We start from the raw sequence: 17,168 nt of genomic DNA, 5'->3' as shown, positions 1-17,168 counted from the left end.
AAATGTCTTTACCCTGGCAGCTGCTATGCTAAAATGTGTAACTTACATTCAATACAGACAGCAGGAAACAAAGCAAGCGCTCACCAATATGGGCCGCATCTGAATGACTCACCACCTCATATGCACCGCTTAAATAGCTCAAATACACACTCAGCAATCAGACAGATGCAAAACATATGCAAAACTAAACTAAATACTTACCATGCAAAACAGGATAGCAAATGGGTGCTGCTAGCCTGGTAGTTACAGAACTGTGGATACAAAATATAGGTAAAAGGCTGCGCATCCCTGACCCAATACTGTACAATTGAATGGTTAATCGGAGAACAATCTTATATTTAACAGGCTCTGTTGAGTTTCTGTATTGGCCCCAGAGTGGCAAAATGGCCCAAAAATGTCAGTTTTACATTGTAGTGTGAATGGAGGAGATAATAATGGTTTGGTGAATTGATAATGGTATTTTCAAATGCATATCAAAGTGTATTTAGGTTACTTCTCATAAATAAGAGTAAGTAGAGGTGTAACAATAGGGAGAGCAAACTGCAACTGCAGGATGCCCGGGCCTGTGGGGACTAAACTTCTTCTCCTCCCTCCTATTGATACAAATGTCCATTTTCCAGATTAGTCCTTTTTGTGGCCACACTTATCAAATGACACCAGGCTGATAAGACTCCAAGCATTTTAGGTGTGAGGCCAGCTAGGGGGTTCAGTCATTCTCCTTCTGCTCATCTACTTGCTTTTTTCACTTTGTAAGCTCTGCTGCAGGGTCTGCTTCTCTGCACCAGAGGCGGTGCTACACTGGGGCAAGCTGCCCCCCCCCCCCCTGTAAATCATTGAGAACCCCTCCCCCCCCTCCACCACTGTTTTAAATGGTTTTTACTTGTTCTTAAATATGTGAGGACAAATTCACAATAAAGTTATTATGTAAATTGGTTGATTCATTGATTGGGGGAGTATAAATAATCTCCTTTTCTTTTTTAATTATTTTTATATATGAATAATAATAATAATAATAATAAGTAGTAGTAGTAGTAGTATCATTATTATTATTATTATGATTTTTGATTAAATATTCATATTCAAGAAAGTTTCAAGAACACTATGGACTCATTCAATTCTCTTTTTCTGTTCTGTTTTCTCTAAGGTGTAATCTTCACACATTGGGCTTGATTCACTAAACCGTGATAACTCATAGCACGGCCGCGCTAGTGTTTTTGTACACGTTTTTGCGTGCATTCTGGAATTTTCACTCGCGATTGCGTGCAAAAACGCTAGAGCGGCCGTGCTATGAGTTATCACGGTTTAGTGAATCAAGCCCTTATCAATAAAATGCCTTTTAAGCCACCAGCAAGCAAGAAAATACTCTGAATAATTTTCGTCATACTGTTTTAACTACTTTTTAGTACCTTTTGCTGGCAGAAATGCTGAAAAGTTATTTTAAACAGAAGATGAAAAATCCTCTCCTAGGAGAAAACTTAGGAGAAAAAGTTTTGAATAAGGGCCAGAGGTTCCCATTTTTTTCACATGACTGTAAATGCAGGAGTGATAATAGACTGCAGACAGCAATGTGCAGGGAAGCCTGTACTAAACTACTCACCTACCTGGTTACAATCGCCGCTCACTAGCCACTGGTCTTCTCCTCTCTGCATACGCTGATATACACGCTGCTTCCTGTTTAGCCGGAAGCTTCCCGCTAAACAGGAAGCAGCATGTATATCAGCGTATGCAGAGAGGAGACCGGCGGCTAGTGAGCGGCGATTGGAACCAGGTAGGTGAGTAGCTTAGTACAGGCTTCCCTGCACATTGCTGTCTGCAGTCTGGAGGGGGAAGCACGGAGGGCAGCCCTAAGAGAGGAAGGGAGGGAGAGGTCGGGCTGCCCTCCTCGCGGCTGCGGCTCTCCCCTCCATTAGGGGGGGGGCACCTACCTAATACTGGGGGGCAGCTACCTATCTAACCTATACTGGGGGAACCTACCTAATCTAACCTATTTTGGGGGGCAGCTACCTATCTAACCTATACTGGGGGGCAGCTACCTATCTAACCTATACTGGAGGGCAGCTACCTATCTAACCTATACTGGGGGGCAGCTACCTATCTAACCTATACTGGGGGAACCTACCTAATCTAACCTATAATGGGGGGCACCTACCTAATCTAACCTATACTGGGGGGCACCTACCTAATCTAACCTATACTGGGGAAACCTACCTAATCTAACCAATAATGGGGGGCACCTACCTAATCTAACCTATACTGGAGGCACCTACCTAATCTAACCTATACTGGGCAGCAGCTACGCAGCTACCTATCTAACCTATACTGGGGGGCAGCTACCTATCTAACCTATACTGGGGGGCAGCTACCTATCTAACCTTTGCTGGGGGGCACCTACCTATCTAACCTATACTGGGGGGCAGCTACCTATCTAACCTACACTGGAGGCACCTACCAATCTAACCTATACTGGGGGCAGCTACCTATGTAATCTATACTGGGGCACCTACCTATCTAACCTGTATTGGGGGCACCTACCTAGCTAGCCTATACTGGTGGAAGCTATACTGGCTACCTATATTGGAGGCGCCTACCTAACTAACCTATACTGGGGGCACCTACCTATCTAACCTATGCTGGGGGCAACGATTCTGGCTACCTATATTAGCCCACTGCCTTACTATTACAGTTACCGCCACCCATGTGATGTCATGTCCACACCCATTTTTTTGCCGCTGTGCGCTTCCCTTTTTTGGGGAGGGGGGGTGTTGGTAAATTATCTGCACCGGGTGTCAAACACCCTAGCTACGCCACTGCAAGGATTAATGGGGAACCTTATTTCAGCTGTTTACATTTAAGCAAGCAAAATATACGCCTGTGAAACAATAATTCCTCATCAAGCCTCTTACCAGAGAAAGCGATATGGGTGTGTCCAGGCTTTCTGCCAGTCACCGGATTAGTCCAGGTGTGAACAATGAGTACTGCTCTGTGTGGGTTAATTACTCATGCAGAAGGACGGGGAGTTTCCAGGTGTTACAAAAATGTGTAAAGCATGACCAAAGCATAATTGTACTTAAATGTTTTGAGCAATTAAAAAAAAATGACCCTGGCAAACAAATGTTCAGCTTCCTGTATTCAGCTAATATCTGACTAATTACATACTCATGCACTCCCAGTATCCTAAAACCATGGCAACAGGCAAAGTGGAAAATAGGGGCGCAGCTCCCCGTTCCTGATTCCCTCCATTCACTGGTAAGCTCTGACACGTTTGAAGCACCATTTTCTTGTTTTGCAGGTATTGATCGTTGCACTATAAAGCCTATTGGGATTTTTTGGCATATATAACGGTATTTCATGAATTGTCTTGTCACAATAATCATTGACTGTAAAAGCCTGGAGGGTATTTTCACATAGAAGTTACTAGCAGTACATTTTCTGAGCACTTTTTCGACAGAATGGGTAGTTTTGTCCCTATTGTTAAGGATGATCATATGTTTGTGTTTATTTTTTAGGGAAAACATTGTTCGATCCTATCCAGGCAAATAGTAATTAGCACTTTTTTTCATGTGTAAGCAAACCTCAACTTCATCAATACACCCCTTTTTTTCTCCCCCTTTTTTTGCACTGATGACAAACCCGCGATTGTACTGTTAACCATATTGGATTTGATATTTGTATGTACGAAGGGAAACTTAGTCAGGATTTCTGATTATAATCAGTATTTGGGGAACTTTTAACTTACTTTAAATGTATATTTGTGTTTTATGGAATAATAAAATTTGTACTTTTTTGCAACTCTATTTGTAGTAAGATTACCATTGATACTCATTGAAGGTATCAATAGTGTTAGTAAGGCAAAGTGGAAAGTCACACAAGAAAAGAATGGAAAACAAAGTAGTCGTAGGTGCCGCCTGTATAATTACGGTGCACCAGTATTATTTTACAGTTATATAACATTTTGGTTATACAAGATCTTCTCAAAAAATTAGCATATTGTGACAAAGTTCATTATTTTCTGTAATGTACTGATAAACATTAGACTTTCATATATTGTAGATTCAAATACACACAACTGAAGTAGTTCAAGCCGTTTATTGTTTTACTATTGATGATTTTGGCATACAGCTCATGAAAACCCCAAATTCCTATCTCAAAAAATTAGCATATTTCATCCGACCAATAAAAGTAAAGTGTTTTTAAAACAAAAAAAAGTCAACCTTCAAATAATTATGCTCAGTTATGCACTCAATACTTGGTCCGGAATCCTTTTGCAGAAATGACTGCTTCAATGCGGCGTGACATGGAGGCAATAAGCCTGTGGCACTACTCAGGTGTTATGGAGGCCCAGGATGCTTCGATAGCGGCCTTAAGCTCATCCAGAGTGTTGGGTCTTGCGTCTCTCAACTTTCTCTTCACAATATCCCACAGATTCTCTATGGGGTTCAGGTCAGGAGAGTTGGCAGGCCAATTGAGCACAGGAATACCACGGTCAGTAAACCATTTACCAGTGGTTTTGGCACTGTGAGCAGGTGCCAGGTCGTGCTGAAAAATGAAATCTTCATCTCCATAAAGCTTTTCAGCAGATGGAAGCATGAAGTGCTCCAAAATCTCCTGATAGCTATCTGCATTGACCCTGCCCTTGATAAAGCACAGTGGACCAACACCAGCAGCTGACATGGCACCCCAGACCATCACTGACTGTGGGTACTTGACACTGGACTTCAGGCATTTTGGCATTTCCCTCTCCCCAGTCTTCCTCCAGACTCTGGCACCTTGATTTCCGAATGACATGTAAAAGTTGCTTTCATCTGAAAAAAAGTACTTTGGACCACAGAGCAACAGTCCAGTGCTGCTTCTCTGTAGCCCAGGTCAGGCGCCTCTGCCGCTGTTTCTGGTTCAAAAGTGGGTTCATGCTTCCATCTGCTGAAAAGCTTTATGGAGATGAAGATTTCATTTTTCAGCACGACCTGGCACCTGCTCACAGTGCCAAAACCACTGGTAAATGGTTTACTGACCATGGTATTACTGTGCTCAATAGGCCTGCCAACTCTCCTGACCTGAACTAGTGTTGGGCGAACATCTAGATGTTCGGGTTCGGGCCGAACAGGCCGAACATGGCCGCGATGTTCGGGTGTTCGACCCGAACTCCGAACATAATGGAAGTCAATGGGGACCCGAACTTTTGTGCTTTGTAAAGCCTCCTTATATGCTACATACCCCAAATTTACAGGGTATGTGCACCTTGGGAGTGGGTACAAGAGGAAAAAAAAATTTAGCAAAAAGAGCTTATAGTTTTTGAGAAAATCGATTTTAAAGTTTCAAAGGGAAAACTGTCTTTTAAATGCGGGAAATGTCTGTTTTCTTTGCACAGGTAACATGCTTTTTGTCGGCATGCAGTCATAAATGTAATACATATAAGAGGTTCCAGGAAAAGGGACCGGTAATGCTAACCCAGCAGCAGCACACGTGATGGAACAGGAGGAGGGTGGCGCAGGAGGAGAAGGCCACGCTTTGAGACACAACAACCCAGGCCTTGCATGAGGACAAGAAGCGTGCGGATAGCATGCTTTGTACCACCATGCAGTCATAAATGTAATAAAGATAAGTGGTTCAATAAACAGGGACCACGCGGCAACGCTAACCCAGCAGCAGCACACGTGATGGAACAGGAGGAGGCGCAGGAGGAGAAGGCCACGCTTTGTGAGACACAACAACCCAGGCCTTGCATGAGGACAAAAAGCGTGCGGATAGCATGCTTTGTACCGCCATGTAGTCATAAATGTAATAAAGATAAGAGGTTCAATAAACAGGGACCACGCGGCAACGCTAACCCAGCAGCAGCAGCAGCAGCAGCACACGTGATGGAACAGGAGGAGGCGCAGGAGGAGAAGGCCACGCTTTGTGAGACACAACAACCCAGGCCTTGCATGAGGACAAAAAGCGTGCGGATATAGCAGCAATGCTTTTTGCCGCCATGCAGTCATAAATGTAATACAGATGAGAGGTTCAATAAACAGGGACCGGAAACGCTAAACCATCCCAGATGTTCATCGGTCATGTTACTTGGTTGGGGTCCAGGAGTGTTGCGTAGTCGTTTCCAATCCAGGATTGATTCATTTTAATTTGAGTCAGACGGTCTGCATTTTCTGTGGAGAGGCGGATACGCCGATCTGTGATGATGCCTCCGGCAGCACTGAAACAGCGTTCCGACATAACGCTGGCTGCCGGGCAAGCCAGCACCTCTATTGCGTACATTGCCAGTTCGTGCCAGGTGTCTAGCTTCATGCCCGGTTTCAGGTCCAGCGGTGCCAGCCACAAATCCGTCTGTTCCTTTATTCCCCTCCAAATTTCCTCCCCTGTGTGCTGCTTATCCCCAAGGCAGATCAGCTTCAGCAACGCTTGCTGACGCATGCCAACAGCTGTGCTGCACTGCTTCCACGATCCTACTGCTGCTGGTGCTGGGTTAGCATTTCCGGATGAGGTACAGCTTTGAGATGCGTTGGAGGAGAAGGAGTCAGAGAGGTAGGTGCTGCTGTTGTTATCCAGCTGTTTGCGGCGTGGGCAACACCCGCGCCGTAGCAGGTGAGGAATCGCTGCCAGGCTCCACAAGGTTCACCCAGTGCGCGGTAAGGGAGATGTATCGACCCTGGCCGAACGCACTCGTCCAGGTGTCAGTGGTGAGGTGAACCTTGCAGGCAACGGCATTCTTCAAGCTTCGGGTTATTTAGCTGACCACGTGCTCATGCAACTCAGGCACTGCAGAGCGCGCAAAGTGGTAGCGGCTGGGAACCACGTAACGTGGGATGGCCACTGACATCATGCCCTTGAAGCTGTTTGTCTCCACCACTCGATATGGCAGCATTTCGCAGGCCAGAAGCTTGGCTATGCTGGCTGGCTGTTACTGCCACGGCCCGGGGGTCATTTGCTGGCAATTTCCTCTTGTGCTCAAACATCTCAGAAACAGACAACTCAACCGTAGCGCTGCACACCGAAGGGCTGTTGGTTGTTGTGTTTGATGAACACTGGGAGACCTCAAGAGCACTAGTCCGGAAAGTGACAGTGTCAGCATCGTCTGATGTTTGTGAATGTTGTGAACCACGCAATGGCTGGGCTACTGCTGCTGCTGAGGCGGGTCTGGTGGTGAGTCTGGTGAACCCAAGGGAGGCAGTGTTGCTGGTGGTACCCTGTCCTGCCGCGTTTGCCCACAGAGTGGGATGTTTGGATAGAATGTGGCGGCTCATGCTGGTGGTGGAGAGGTTGTTAATACTTTTCCCCCTGCTCAGGCGGGTCTTGCACACCTTGCAAATCGCCATGGTAACATCCTCAGTGCAGTCTTCAAAGAAAGCCCAGACTTTAACTGGCTGAGGACTCGGACCTCGTGCGTGATGTGCTGGTGCTGCTTAACCCACTGCTGGACGCTTGAGAGGTCATCCAAGTAATTATCTGGTCCTGTTCTTTTGGATCTGTGAGGGTTGTTGTCCTGGACAACATGGGCAGTATTGAGTGGGTTTTCTTGGGTGCTCCCCTGTGGCCTGTACGTGAACCGTCAGGGGAAACACCTCTTCCCTTGCCCCTCCCTCTTTCACCGGATTTCTTCCTCATTTCACTTATCCTTAAAGTACACGCTGACTGGCAGCAGTACAGTGGCAGTACAGAAATGCTATACAGTGGTGGGTGAGCGGTGTACCACTATTGTCAGCAGTGACACAGAGCACAATGCTATACAGTGGCGGGTGAGCGGTGTACTACTGTTCCCAGCAGACACAGAGTGGAAGTAAACACAATGCTATATAGTGTGGCTGAGCCGTGTACACAGAGTGGCATTAAACACAATGCTATATAGTCTGCTATATAGTCACCCCGAACAGGGTGATGTTCTGCAGAACCCGAACAGTGGCAAACACTGTTCGCCCAACACTACTGGGAGGGAACGCAGATTTTAGTACCTAAACACACGATACAACATGTTTTCCGGGGTCGGACTCTGAGGCACATACAGATGGTCCCGATCATCATCCTCATCATACAACTCTTCTCCTGAGTCTGACCCACCCACCACCTCTGCCACCCCAACATCCCCAGACACAGACCCCTCATCGTCCTCAACATTAACTTGGGATGCTGGCCTGAGCCAGACCTCCTCCTCCACATCAGGCCCCATCATCTCCTCAATGGCAGCCCTCATTAATCGCTCTGGCGACGGACTGATGGACACAACGTTCTCCTCCGGGGAGGGCTGCTGCTGACCACTGGCTGCTGGGGTGGATGTTATAGCTTGCGTGGGGCGTTGGCTGTTGCTGTTGTTGGGAGTGCTGCTCACAGCGGAGGTCTCTGGGGAACTCATGTTGAGCTCATATAGTGGTTGACGGTGAGTGGAGTATTACTGATCCCAGCAATATACACACTGACTGGCAGAGTACGCAATGCTATATAGTGTGGCTGAGCGAGGTACACAGAGTGGCAGTAAACAGAATGCTATATAGTGTGGCTGAGCGAGCGGTGTACCACTATTCCCAGCAGACACAGAACAGTGAACAGAATGCTATATAGTGTGGCTGAGCGAGCGGTGTACCACTATTCCCAGCAGACACAGAACAGTGAACAGAATGCTATATAGTGTGGATGAGCGAGCGGTGTACCACTATTCCCAGCAGACACAGAACAGTAAACAGAATGCTATATAGTGTGGCTGAGCGAGCGGTGTACCACTATTCCCAGCAGACACAGAACAGTGAACAGAATGCTATATAGTGTGGCTGAGCGAGCGGTGTACCACTATTCCCAGCAGACACAGAACAGTGAACAGAATGCTATATAGTGTGGCTGAGCGAGCGGTGTACTACTGTTCCCAGCAGACACAGAACAGTACACAGAATGCTATATAGTGTGGCTGAACGAGCGGTGTACTACTGTTCCCAGCAGACACAGAACAGTACACAGAATGCTATATAGTGTGGCTGAACGAGCGGTGTACCACTATTCCAAGCAGACACAGAACAGTGAACAGAATGCTATATAGTGTGGCTGAGCGAGCGGTGTACCACTATTCCCAGCAGACACAGAGTGGCAGTAAACAGAATGCTATATAGTGTGGCTGAGCGTGGTACACAGAGTGGCAGTAAACAGAATGCTATATAGTGTGGCTGTGCAAGCGGTGTACTACTATTCCCAGCAGACACAGAGTGGCAGTAAACAGAATGCTATATAGTGTGGCTGAGCGAGGTACACAGAGTGGCAGTAAACAGAATGCTGAGCGAGCGGTGTACTACTATTCCCAGCAGCGACACACAATGACTGGGGGGGACCCTGGCTAGCGTGGCTGGAGCGCGAACTACCCTGCCTGCCTACCCAAAGCTAAACCCACAGACAAATGGCGGAGATATGACGTGGTTCGGGTATTTATTTACCCGAACCACGTGACAGTTCGGCCAATCAGAGCGCGTTCGGGTCCGAACCACGTGACCCGTTCGGCCAATCACAGCGCTAGCCGAACGTTCGGGGAACGTTCGGCCATGCGCTCTTAGTTCGGCCATATGGCCGAACGGTTTGGCCGAGCACCGTCAGGTGTTCGGCCGAACTCGAACATCACCCGAACAGGGTGATGTTCTGCAGAACCCGAACAGTGGCGAACACTGTTCGCCCAACACTAACCTGAACCCCATAGATAATCTGTGGGATATTGTGAAGAGAAAGTTGAGAGACGCAAGACCCAACACTCTGGATGAGCTTAAGGCCGCTATCGAAGCATCCTGGGCCTCCATAACACTTGAGCAGTGCCACAGGCTGATTGCCTCCATGCCATGCCGCATTGAAGCAGTCATTTCTGCAAAAGGATTCCCGACCAAGTATTGAGTGCATAACTGAACATAATTATTTGAAGGTTGACTTTTTTTGTTTTAAAAACACTTTTCTTTTATTGGTCGCATGAAATATGCTAATTTTTTGAGATAGGAATTTTGAGTTTTCATGAGCTGTATGCCAAAATCATAAATATTAAAACAATAAAGGGCTTGAACTACTTCGGTTGTAGTGTAATGAATCTAAAATATATGAAAGTCTAATGTTTATCAGTACATTACAGAAAATAATGAACTTTATCACAATATGCTAATTTTTTGAGAAGATCCTGTATATACAGTAACAACAATACTTGCAATCACAAACATTTAATAGTTGCATATACCATAGGGCAGTGTTTCTCACCTGTCCTTGTGACTCCCCAGTGGTGCATGTTTTGCAGGCATCCTCACCTATGCACAGGTGGGGTAATTAGTGTCTCAGCTATATGGATTTCATGTAGCTGAGTCACTAATTACCCCACCTGTACATAGGTGAGGTTTCCTGCAAAACATGCACCATTGGGGAGTCGCAAGGACAGGTTTGAGAAACACTGCCATGGGGGTAGGTTTATTTAAGCACAATTAAAAGGGCAACTCATTTCACAGGTCTTTGCCTGCTTCCTCAGGTCAATATAAGTGCCTTAAAGTGGAGCTGTCAGCCATACTATCTCAGAAAAAGACACATATATAAGTAAATAAATACTTGCTCTACTTACATAACATATGTATTGCACTGCCCACATTTTAGTTTTAGTGTTTTTTTAATAGTAAAAAAAAAAGAAAAAATTCTTCTTAGTATTTTCCATTTTGTCTGTGTCTATCTTGAAGCCAATCCTGACATCATTTCCTCCCTTACTATGTCTGTGTATCATTGCCCACTCTCTTCCCAGTCTTACGACTCTCCCACCCAGCTCTGCAGTAGAAAATGCATTGAAAAATATTGGCCAATAAGAGAGGAACAGAGGCGTGGGAGTAGAAAACAGGAGGGATGCAACCAGAGGTGTTGGAGTAGAAAACAGGAGGGATGCAACCAGAGGCGTTGGAGTAGAAAACAGGAGGGATTCAGCCAATCGGGATGCCTTAGTTAAGTCTGAGAGGAAAGTAAAGAAAAAAAAAAAGAAAACCCAGCATGCCCTGCAACTTTCTTTGTGCAGCAGATGTACCAAATAAGAGCCAGGGAAACGGGGGAATGATGTTTTATGGAGAAGAAAAATAAGAATGTGCTCTTTAAAGGAAACCTGTACTGAGTAAAATTATTTAAAATAAACACATGGGGTAACTTCAAATGAACATTACATAGTTACCTTGCCATCAGTTCCTCTCAGAAGCTCACCATTTTCTTCTGACAATAATCCCTTCCAGTTCTGACAACGTTTTGTCAGAACTGAGATATATCAGTTGCTGTCAGTTATATATCAGTTGCTGTCGGTTATAGCTGAGTGGACAACGGATGTGCCAGTAATGTCCATGTTTCCCTATGGCTCAAGTGGACGATGTTACAGTTTAACAGTGTGCTGACAAGGAAGCTGTTATGGGGTTATGGCCATTTTCAAAATGGAGGACAGAGAATTCCCTTGATCACAGTGGATAAACAGGACGCAGGAGAGGAGAAAGAGGTCAAGGAGTAGTCTACATGGGAGGTAAGTATGACTTGTGTATGCTTATTTTGACTTTTAATTTTCAGTTCAGGTTTTCTTTAAGAATCTACTGTCATCAGCATGGGTGCCAAAAATACAAGCATTGAGTTGTAAATTGTTTTTTGTTTTTTTATTAGAATGATAAATAGATGACATGATGGTATTAAAAGAAGCAGATGACAAGACAATATGAATGTGAATGTTGTAACCAGATGATGTTCATCAGCACGCAGGAGAGGAATAACTCTCTGAGGAGGGAACCTTTAAGAGACTATGGGCCATATGCAATTCGCTTTTTCACCTGAGTTTTCTCCTAGGAGATAATTTTTCATCTTCAATTTAAAATAACTTTCCAGAACTTTTCAACTAAAATAATACCAAAAAGTAGGTGAAAAGGTACTATCAAAATTATTTTGGGTATTTTCTTGATTTCTGGTGGCTTCAAAGGCATTTTATTGACAAGTTTAAAATTATCACCTAGGAGAAAACTCAGCTGAAAAAGGGAATTGCGTATGGGCTTATGGCCCACATGCAATTCACTTTTTTACCTGAATTTTCTCCTAGGAGATAATTTTTCAACTTCGATTTAAAATAGCTTTTTAGCACTTTACAATTGAAAAAGTACCAAAAAGTAGGTGAAGATGGACTGTCAAAATTACAGTATTTTGAGTATTTGTTTACTTGCTGGTGGTTTAAAAGGCTTTTTATTTACAAGTTGTGAAAATATCACCTGGGAGAAAATTCAGGTGAAAAAGTGAATTGCATACGGCCTCATGTCTAAAGACCTTCCCTTCCTCTGGACATTGGAAAGCTGGTCCTGATCTTAAAGAGACACTGAAGCGGAAAAAAATATAATGGTGATATAATGAATTGGTTGTGTAGTATGGATAATTACTAGAAGATTATTAGCAAAGAAAATATTCTCATATTTTAATTTTTTAGTTATATAGTGTTTTTTTTATAACATTGCATCATTCTCTAATACTTGCAGTTTACACACTACTCAGCATTCTAAAGGATTTTACAGAGCAGTCTTGTGAACTATTGACCTGTCCTCTGGAGAGAAAAAGAAAATACAGTGACTGACATTCGAGATAACAATCTTCAGAAGACAGAGCTCTCTGCGACTTTGAAAGTCGTGGAGCTCAATGACTTTTTGCATAGATAAAACAACTGGAGTTTCTTAACTCTTCCTGTACTGGAAACAATATTAGACTTATGTCTCTGCTCTTAATGTTTTAATTCTTAGCTGTACTACACATACAAATCATTATATCATATTTTTTTTCGCTTCAGTGTCTCTTTAAGCTACATAGACATACTGGTTTGAACTCGGCCGTGGTGGACAATAAAGACTGCTTTGGATGAGAATCATGACCAGCGTGTGTACAGCAGCCACGTGGTGTCTGCTATTGATCTAGCATGTAGGATCTTTAGCGAACCCCGACACCTGATCACCACCCGATCACATTGTTCTCCCTCTGCTGTCCTCCATAGCAACAGATGCGTTTGGTAGCCTGGAGGCTGATCCCTGCCAGGGAACAGAGGCCCCCTTGTGGTTAAGGGACTCATTGCCCACATGCAATTCCACTTTTCTCCTACATTTTCTCCTAGCAGATTAATTTTCATCTTCTATTTAAAATAATTTTCCAGCACTTTTCAACTGAAAAAGTCCTGAGAAGGAAGTCAAAAAGTACTATCACAATTATTTTGAGTATTTTCTTGCTTTCTGGTGGCTTAGGCCTCTTGCACAGTGCAAGCGATTCAGTTTCAGATTCCGCTTTTTAATCTGTTTTTACTTCCAATTCAGATTCAGATTTGCAGTTTGCTCCCTGCACACTGCAAATCAGAATCTGAATCTGATGTAAAAACTGATTAAAAAGCGGAATCTGAATCGGAATCGCTTGCACTGTGCGAGAAGCCTTAAAAGGCATTTTTTTTATAATGTGAAAATATCACCTTCGAGAAAACTTGGAAAAAAAATTGAATTGCATATGGTCCATTGTATCAAATCTAACATCTAATATTTTGAAAGTATCTACAGTACAAGTGTATGGCCAGCATGATATATAATCAGGTCTTACTTCCTAATGTATATTTACTAATTGTGTACTCACTGCTTACAAACAATACATTTGCAACACTCTTTAACATCTTTTTTATGTTTCTTATCAGTTTTTATACAGTTTTTAATATTTTATAATATTGTTGTTTTGATCCTGAGATCCATTTCCAGATTTTTTTGCCCCCCCCCCCCCCCCCTTAACTGCAGTTATAATAATTACTTATGAAAGGGGCGTATTCAGTTTAAAACTCAGATATGAGCAACACAAAAAAAAAGCATAACTCCAAGATAGTCTCTCCAAGGTGATCCAGCACAGCTCTTTTATCAGAAAATAACTTTATTGGATCATAAAAAGTACATACATATAGCTGCATAGTGGCTACGGTCCACCGTTCCGAAACGGTGGACCGTAGCCTCTATGCAGCTATATGTATGTACTTGTTATGATCCAATAAAGTAATTTTCTGATAAAAGAGCTGTGCTGGATCACCTTGGAGAGACTATACGCTATACCCTGTGGGTACAGGGGGTGGATCCGCTGCACGCTTATCCCCGACATCGCTTGTATGCGGTCTCACACATCTCTTTAACTCCAAGATAAGCAGCTGATATTGTAGATTGTCAACTATGGTAGTTTAGCAGCATATATTCATTTATCATTGAATATATCAAGATAGCTGCAATCTAGTCTCGTGATATTGCACACATTTCATGGGGGAGGGGGGCATTGGTAGCACCCAGATCAGGGGTGAGGTCCAGCACAGCACCGGGAGGAGCCTTGAAGGTGAGGTTCTGCAGCAGTACGGTAAAGAAGAGGAACAGCTCCATTTTAGCCAGTGTTTCTCCTGCACAACTTCTTTTGCCTAAAAAAAAACAGAAGAAAGATGTTTTGTAGTAGTTACAATACATGTTGAGAGCTTTATCCTTCAGTGACTCTCTTAGACCTGGTTTTAGGGTGGGTGATTAATGACATTTTTTGGGTACCACTGTATTGTTGTCTGGCCCTGCGAGCTTATCTCTCAGGAGGCATATAGTAAGCTGTTATTGGCAACCACAAGCAGGGTTGTGGCCTTTTTATATGTTCAGCATAGCACAGCACAGGTATACATGAGCATGATCCTTTACATGCATGTGCAAAGTTTTAGTGGTGTCATGGTGGCATCTGGGGTTCCCTTTTACATTGCCGGCACTTGCTATACTAAAGTATAGCAATCCCGGCAAAGCCTCTTTAAATCTGTCACTGGGGCTTCCCATTGGTTCCTTAACAGACCAGTGGGAATCCTCATCAGCAAGCATTCCCATTGGTCACTCTCCTTGGGAAGGATTGTCATTGGTGTGTTAAAGAACCAGTGATTAGCCCCAGCAGCCTATTTAAAGATGCTTTTCCGGGTTTGCTATACATTGCTGTAGTGAGTGTGGATGTGTGTGGCGTCCAGACGATAGTAGTGTGGGACATTTCTGAGGATGTTTGTGTAGAATAATTTAAGGTAAGTATTTTTAGTTAATTAGACACATTAAAGGTTTATTTCTTTTTTAACCCTTTGTGGAAATGGATAAGGAGAACCCTATACCCATTTCACTTGGTGTGGAGCGGCCTCTAGTGAGGTTCATGGGGGCACCCTCCACATGCCTACCAGGGCCTAAATCCACCTTCCTCTAGGTACAAAGGTGGGGATAGGATCTTTGTCCATGGTGTAGTGGGCTTTGCTGCCCCCACATTTTTTGTTGTTTTGTTTTGTTTTGATTTTTTTACTGCAATCCCTGTAAAAAGTGTTGCAAGTTGTCTCAAAAACCCCAGTAGGAATTTCAGGGCAACAATGAGCGGAAGTGCTAATATTCTTTTCGCATTAATTTTTCGAGAAAATAATGTAAAATTTTAATTTTGAGCGAAAATGCCATAGAAAAATATGTTTATTTTTTGCATTTTTTGCATTTTCACAAATGTTTGCGATAAAAATATTGCATTTTTGCAGTTAAAAACAAAAGTGTAGTAGAAATATTGTTTTTTCTTGTTTACATGCTTTTGCTGGTAAATTAAAGATTTTTCACGAAAATGTGAAAATACAAGCTATTTTGGCTAAAATGTTCACAAAATCGAAAATGGTATTTTCAATGTTGAAAATGACTTTGGTAAAAATTTGCAAACAACACTGATTCTCAACTGTTTCTGATGATATATATACATTTTTTTTTTTTATAAATTCTTTATTTATCAAAAAAAGTTTTTTTCCATACAAATACAATAAATCTATATATATAAAATCGTATGTATGTATGTATGTATGTATGTATGTATGTATGTATGTGTGTGTATGTGCCGCGATCACGTGAAAACGGCTTGAGCGATTTGAACGAAACTTGGTACACAGATCCCTTACTACCTGGGATGATATGTTCTGGGGGTCTTGCGGCCCCCCTGCACACATGGGCGGAGCTACAAACAGCGAATCAGATTTCCCCCATTCAAGTCAATGGAAAAAATGTAAAAGGCTGCCATTCTGCCAGTAATCAAGCCAGAGTCCCCACACTTGGCACAGTTGGTCACTTGGTGACCGAGGTTACAAATCTAGGAAAAGTGAGCGGAGCATAAAACAGCCAATCAAATTTCAGCCGTTCATTTTCAATGGGAAAATGTAAACTGCAACCATTCTTACACTGTTAATCGCAGGGTTCTCAAACTTGCCACAGTTGGTCACTGGGTGAATGCGATTAAGATTCAAGAAAGTGGGTGGAGCCTAAAAAAGCCAATCAAAATTCACCTATTGATTTTCAAGGGGAATATTTAAACTGCTGTCATTCTTACACTGTTAATGGCAGAGGCTTCACACTTCCTACAGTGTGTCTTTGGGTAACTGGGGTCCAAATTCACTAAAGGGGCGGGGCCACAAAAAGCCAATCAGATTTCCTTGGTGGATAAACTGCTTCCATTCACACATTTGTGATGCCAGGAACCCGAAAGCTCACAAACTTGGTCATTGAGTGACTGTGTGTCCAGGTTACAAAAAGTGGGTGGAGCCAAAAACAAATTTGACTAGGAAAATATAAACTGTAGGCATTCTTACACCGTTAATGGCAGGGTTCTCAAACTTTGCACAGTTGGTCTCTGGGTGAATGAGATTAAGAATTTGGAAGGTAGGTGGAGCCTACAACAGCCAATAGAAATTCACCTTTCGATTTTCAAAGGGAATATTTAAGCTGCTACCATTCTTATACTGTTAATAGCAGATGCCTCAAACCTGGTACAGTCGGTCACTGGGTGATTAGGGTTCAAATTCAGAAAGGGGGCGGAGCCACAAACAGCCAATCAGATTGGTTTATTTTTCAATGGGAATATACAAAGTATTGATACCAAGGACCCCAAAGCTGATAAACTTGATAGAGTGACTGTATGTCAAGGTTAGAAAAATTGTGCGGCGCCAACAACTTAATTTTTTACATGGCAGGGTTCCCAAACTTGACACAATTGGCCACTGGGTGACTGGGATTAATATTCAGAAATGTGGGTGGAGCCTAAAAACAGCCAATCAAAATGTACCTATTGATTTTCAAGGGGGAACATTTACATTACATTTTACTCCGTCTAATCTGGGCTGCGTGTGTGATCCAATACACCAAGCGTCACATGCTAATCAT

General features: G+C 43.4%; 1 protein-coding gene across 1 annotated transcript in view; it reads right to left on the bottom strand.

The window, feature by feature from the left end:
• Positions 1–14,019: 14,019 nt before the first annotated feature.
• The window catches only part of LOC137570372 (cytochrome P450 2K4-like), a 90,521-nt gene continuing 87,372 nt past the window's right edge, over positions 14,020–17,168 (bottom strand). Inside the window, exon 9 of the mRNA XM_068279035.1 lies at positions 14,020–14,398. Within this exon, the coding sequence (XP_068135136.1) occupies positions 14,220–14,398 (179 nt within the window). The 3' untranslated portion in view covers positions 14,020–14,219. The remainder of the gene's footprint in view (positions 14,399–17,168) is intronic.

Source organism: Hyperolius riggenbachi, chromosome 4, assembly GCF_040937935.1.
Source record: "Hyperolius riggenbachi isolate aHypRig1 chromosome 4, aHypRig1.pri, whole genome shotgun sequence".
Taxonomy (NCBI): domain Eukaryota; kingdom Metazoa; phylum Chordata; class Amphibia; order Anura; family Hyperoliidae; genus Hyperolius; species Hyperolius riggenbachi.
This window is presented reverse-complemented; position numbering and strand designations above follow the sequence as displayed.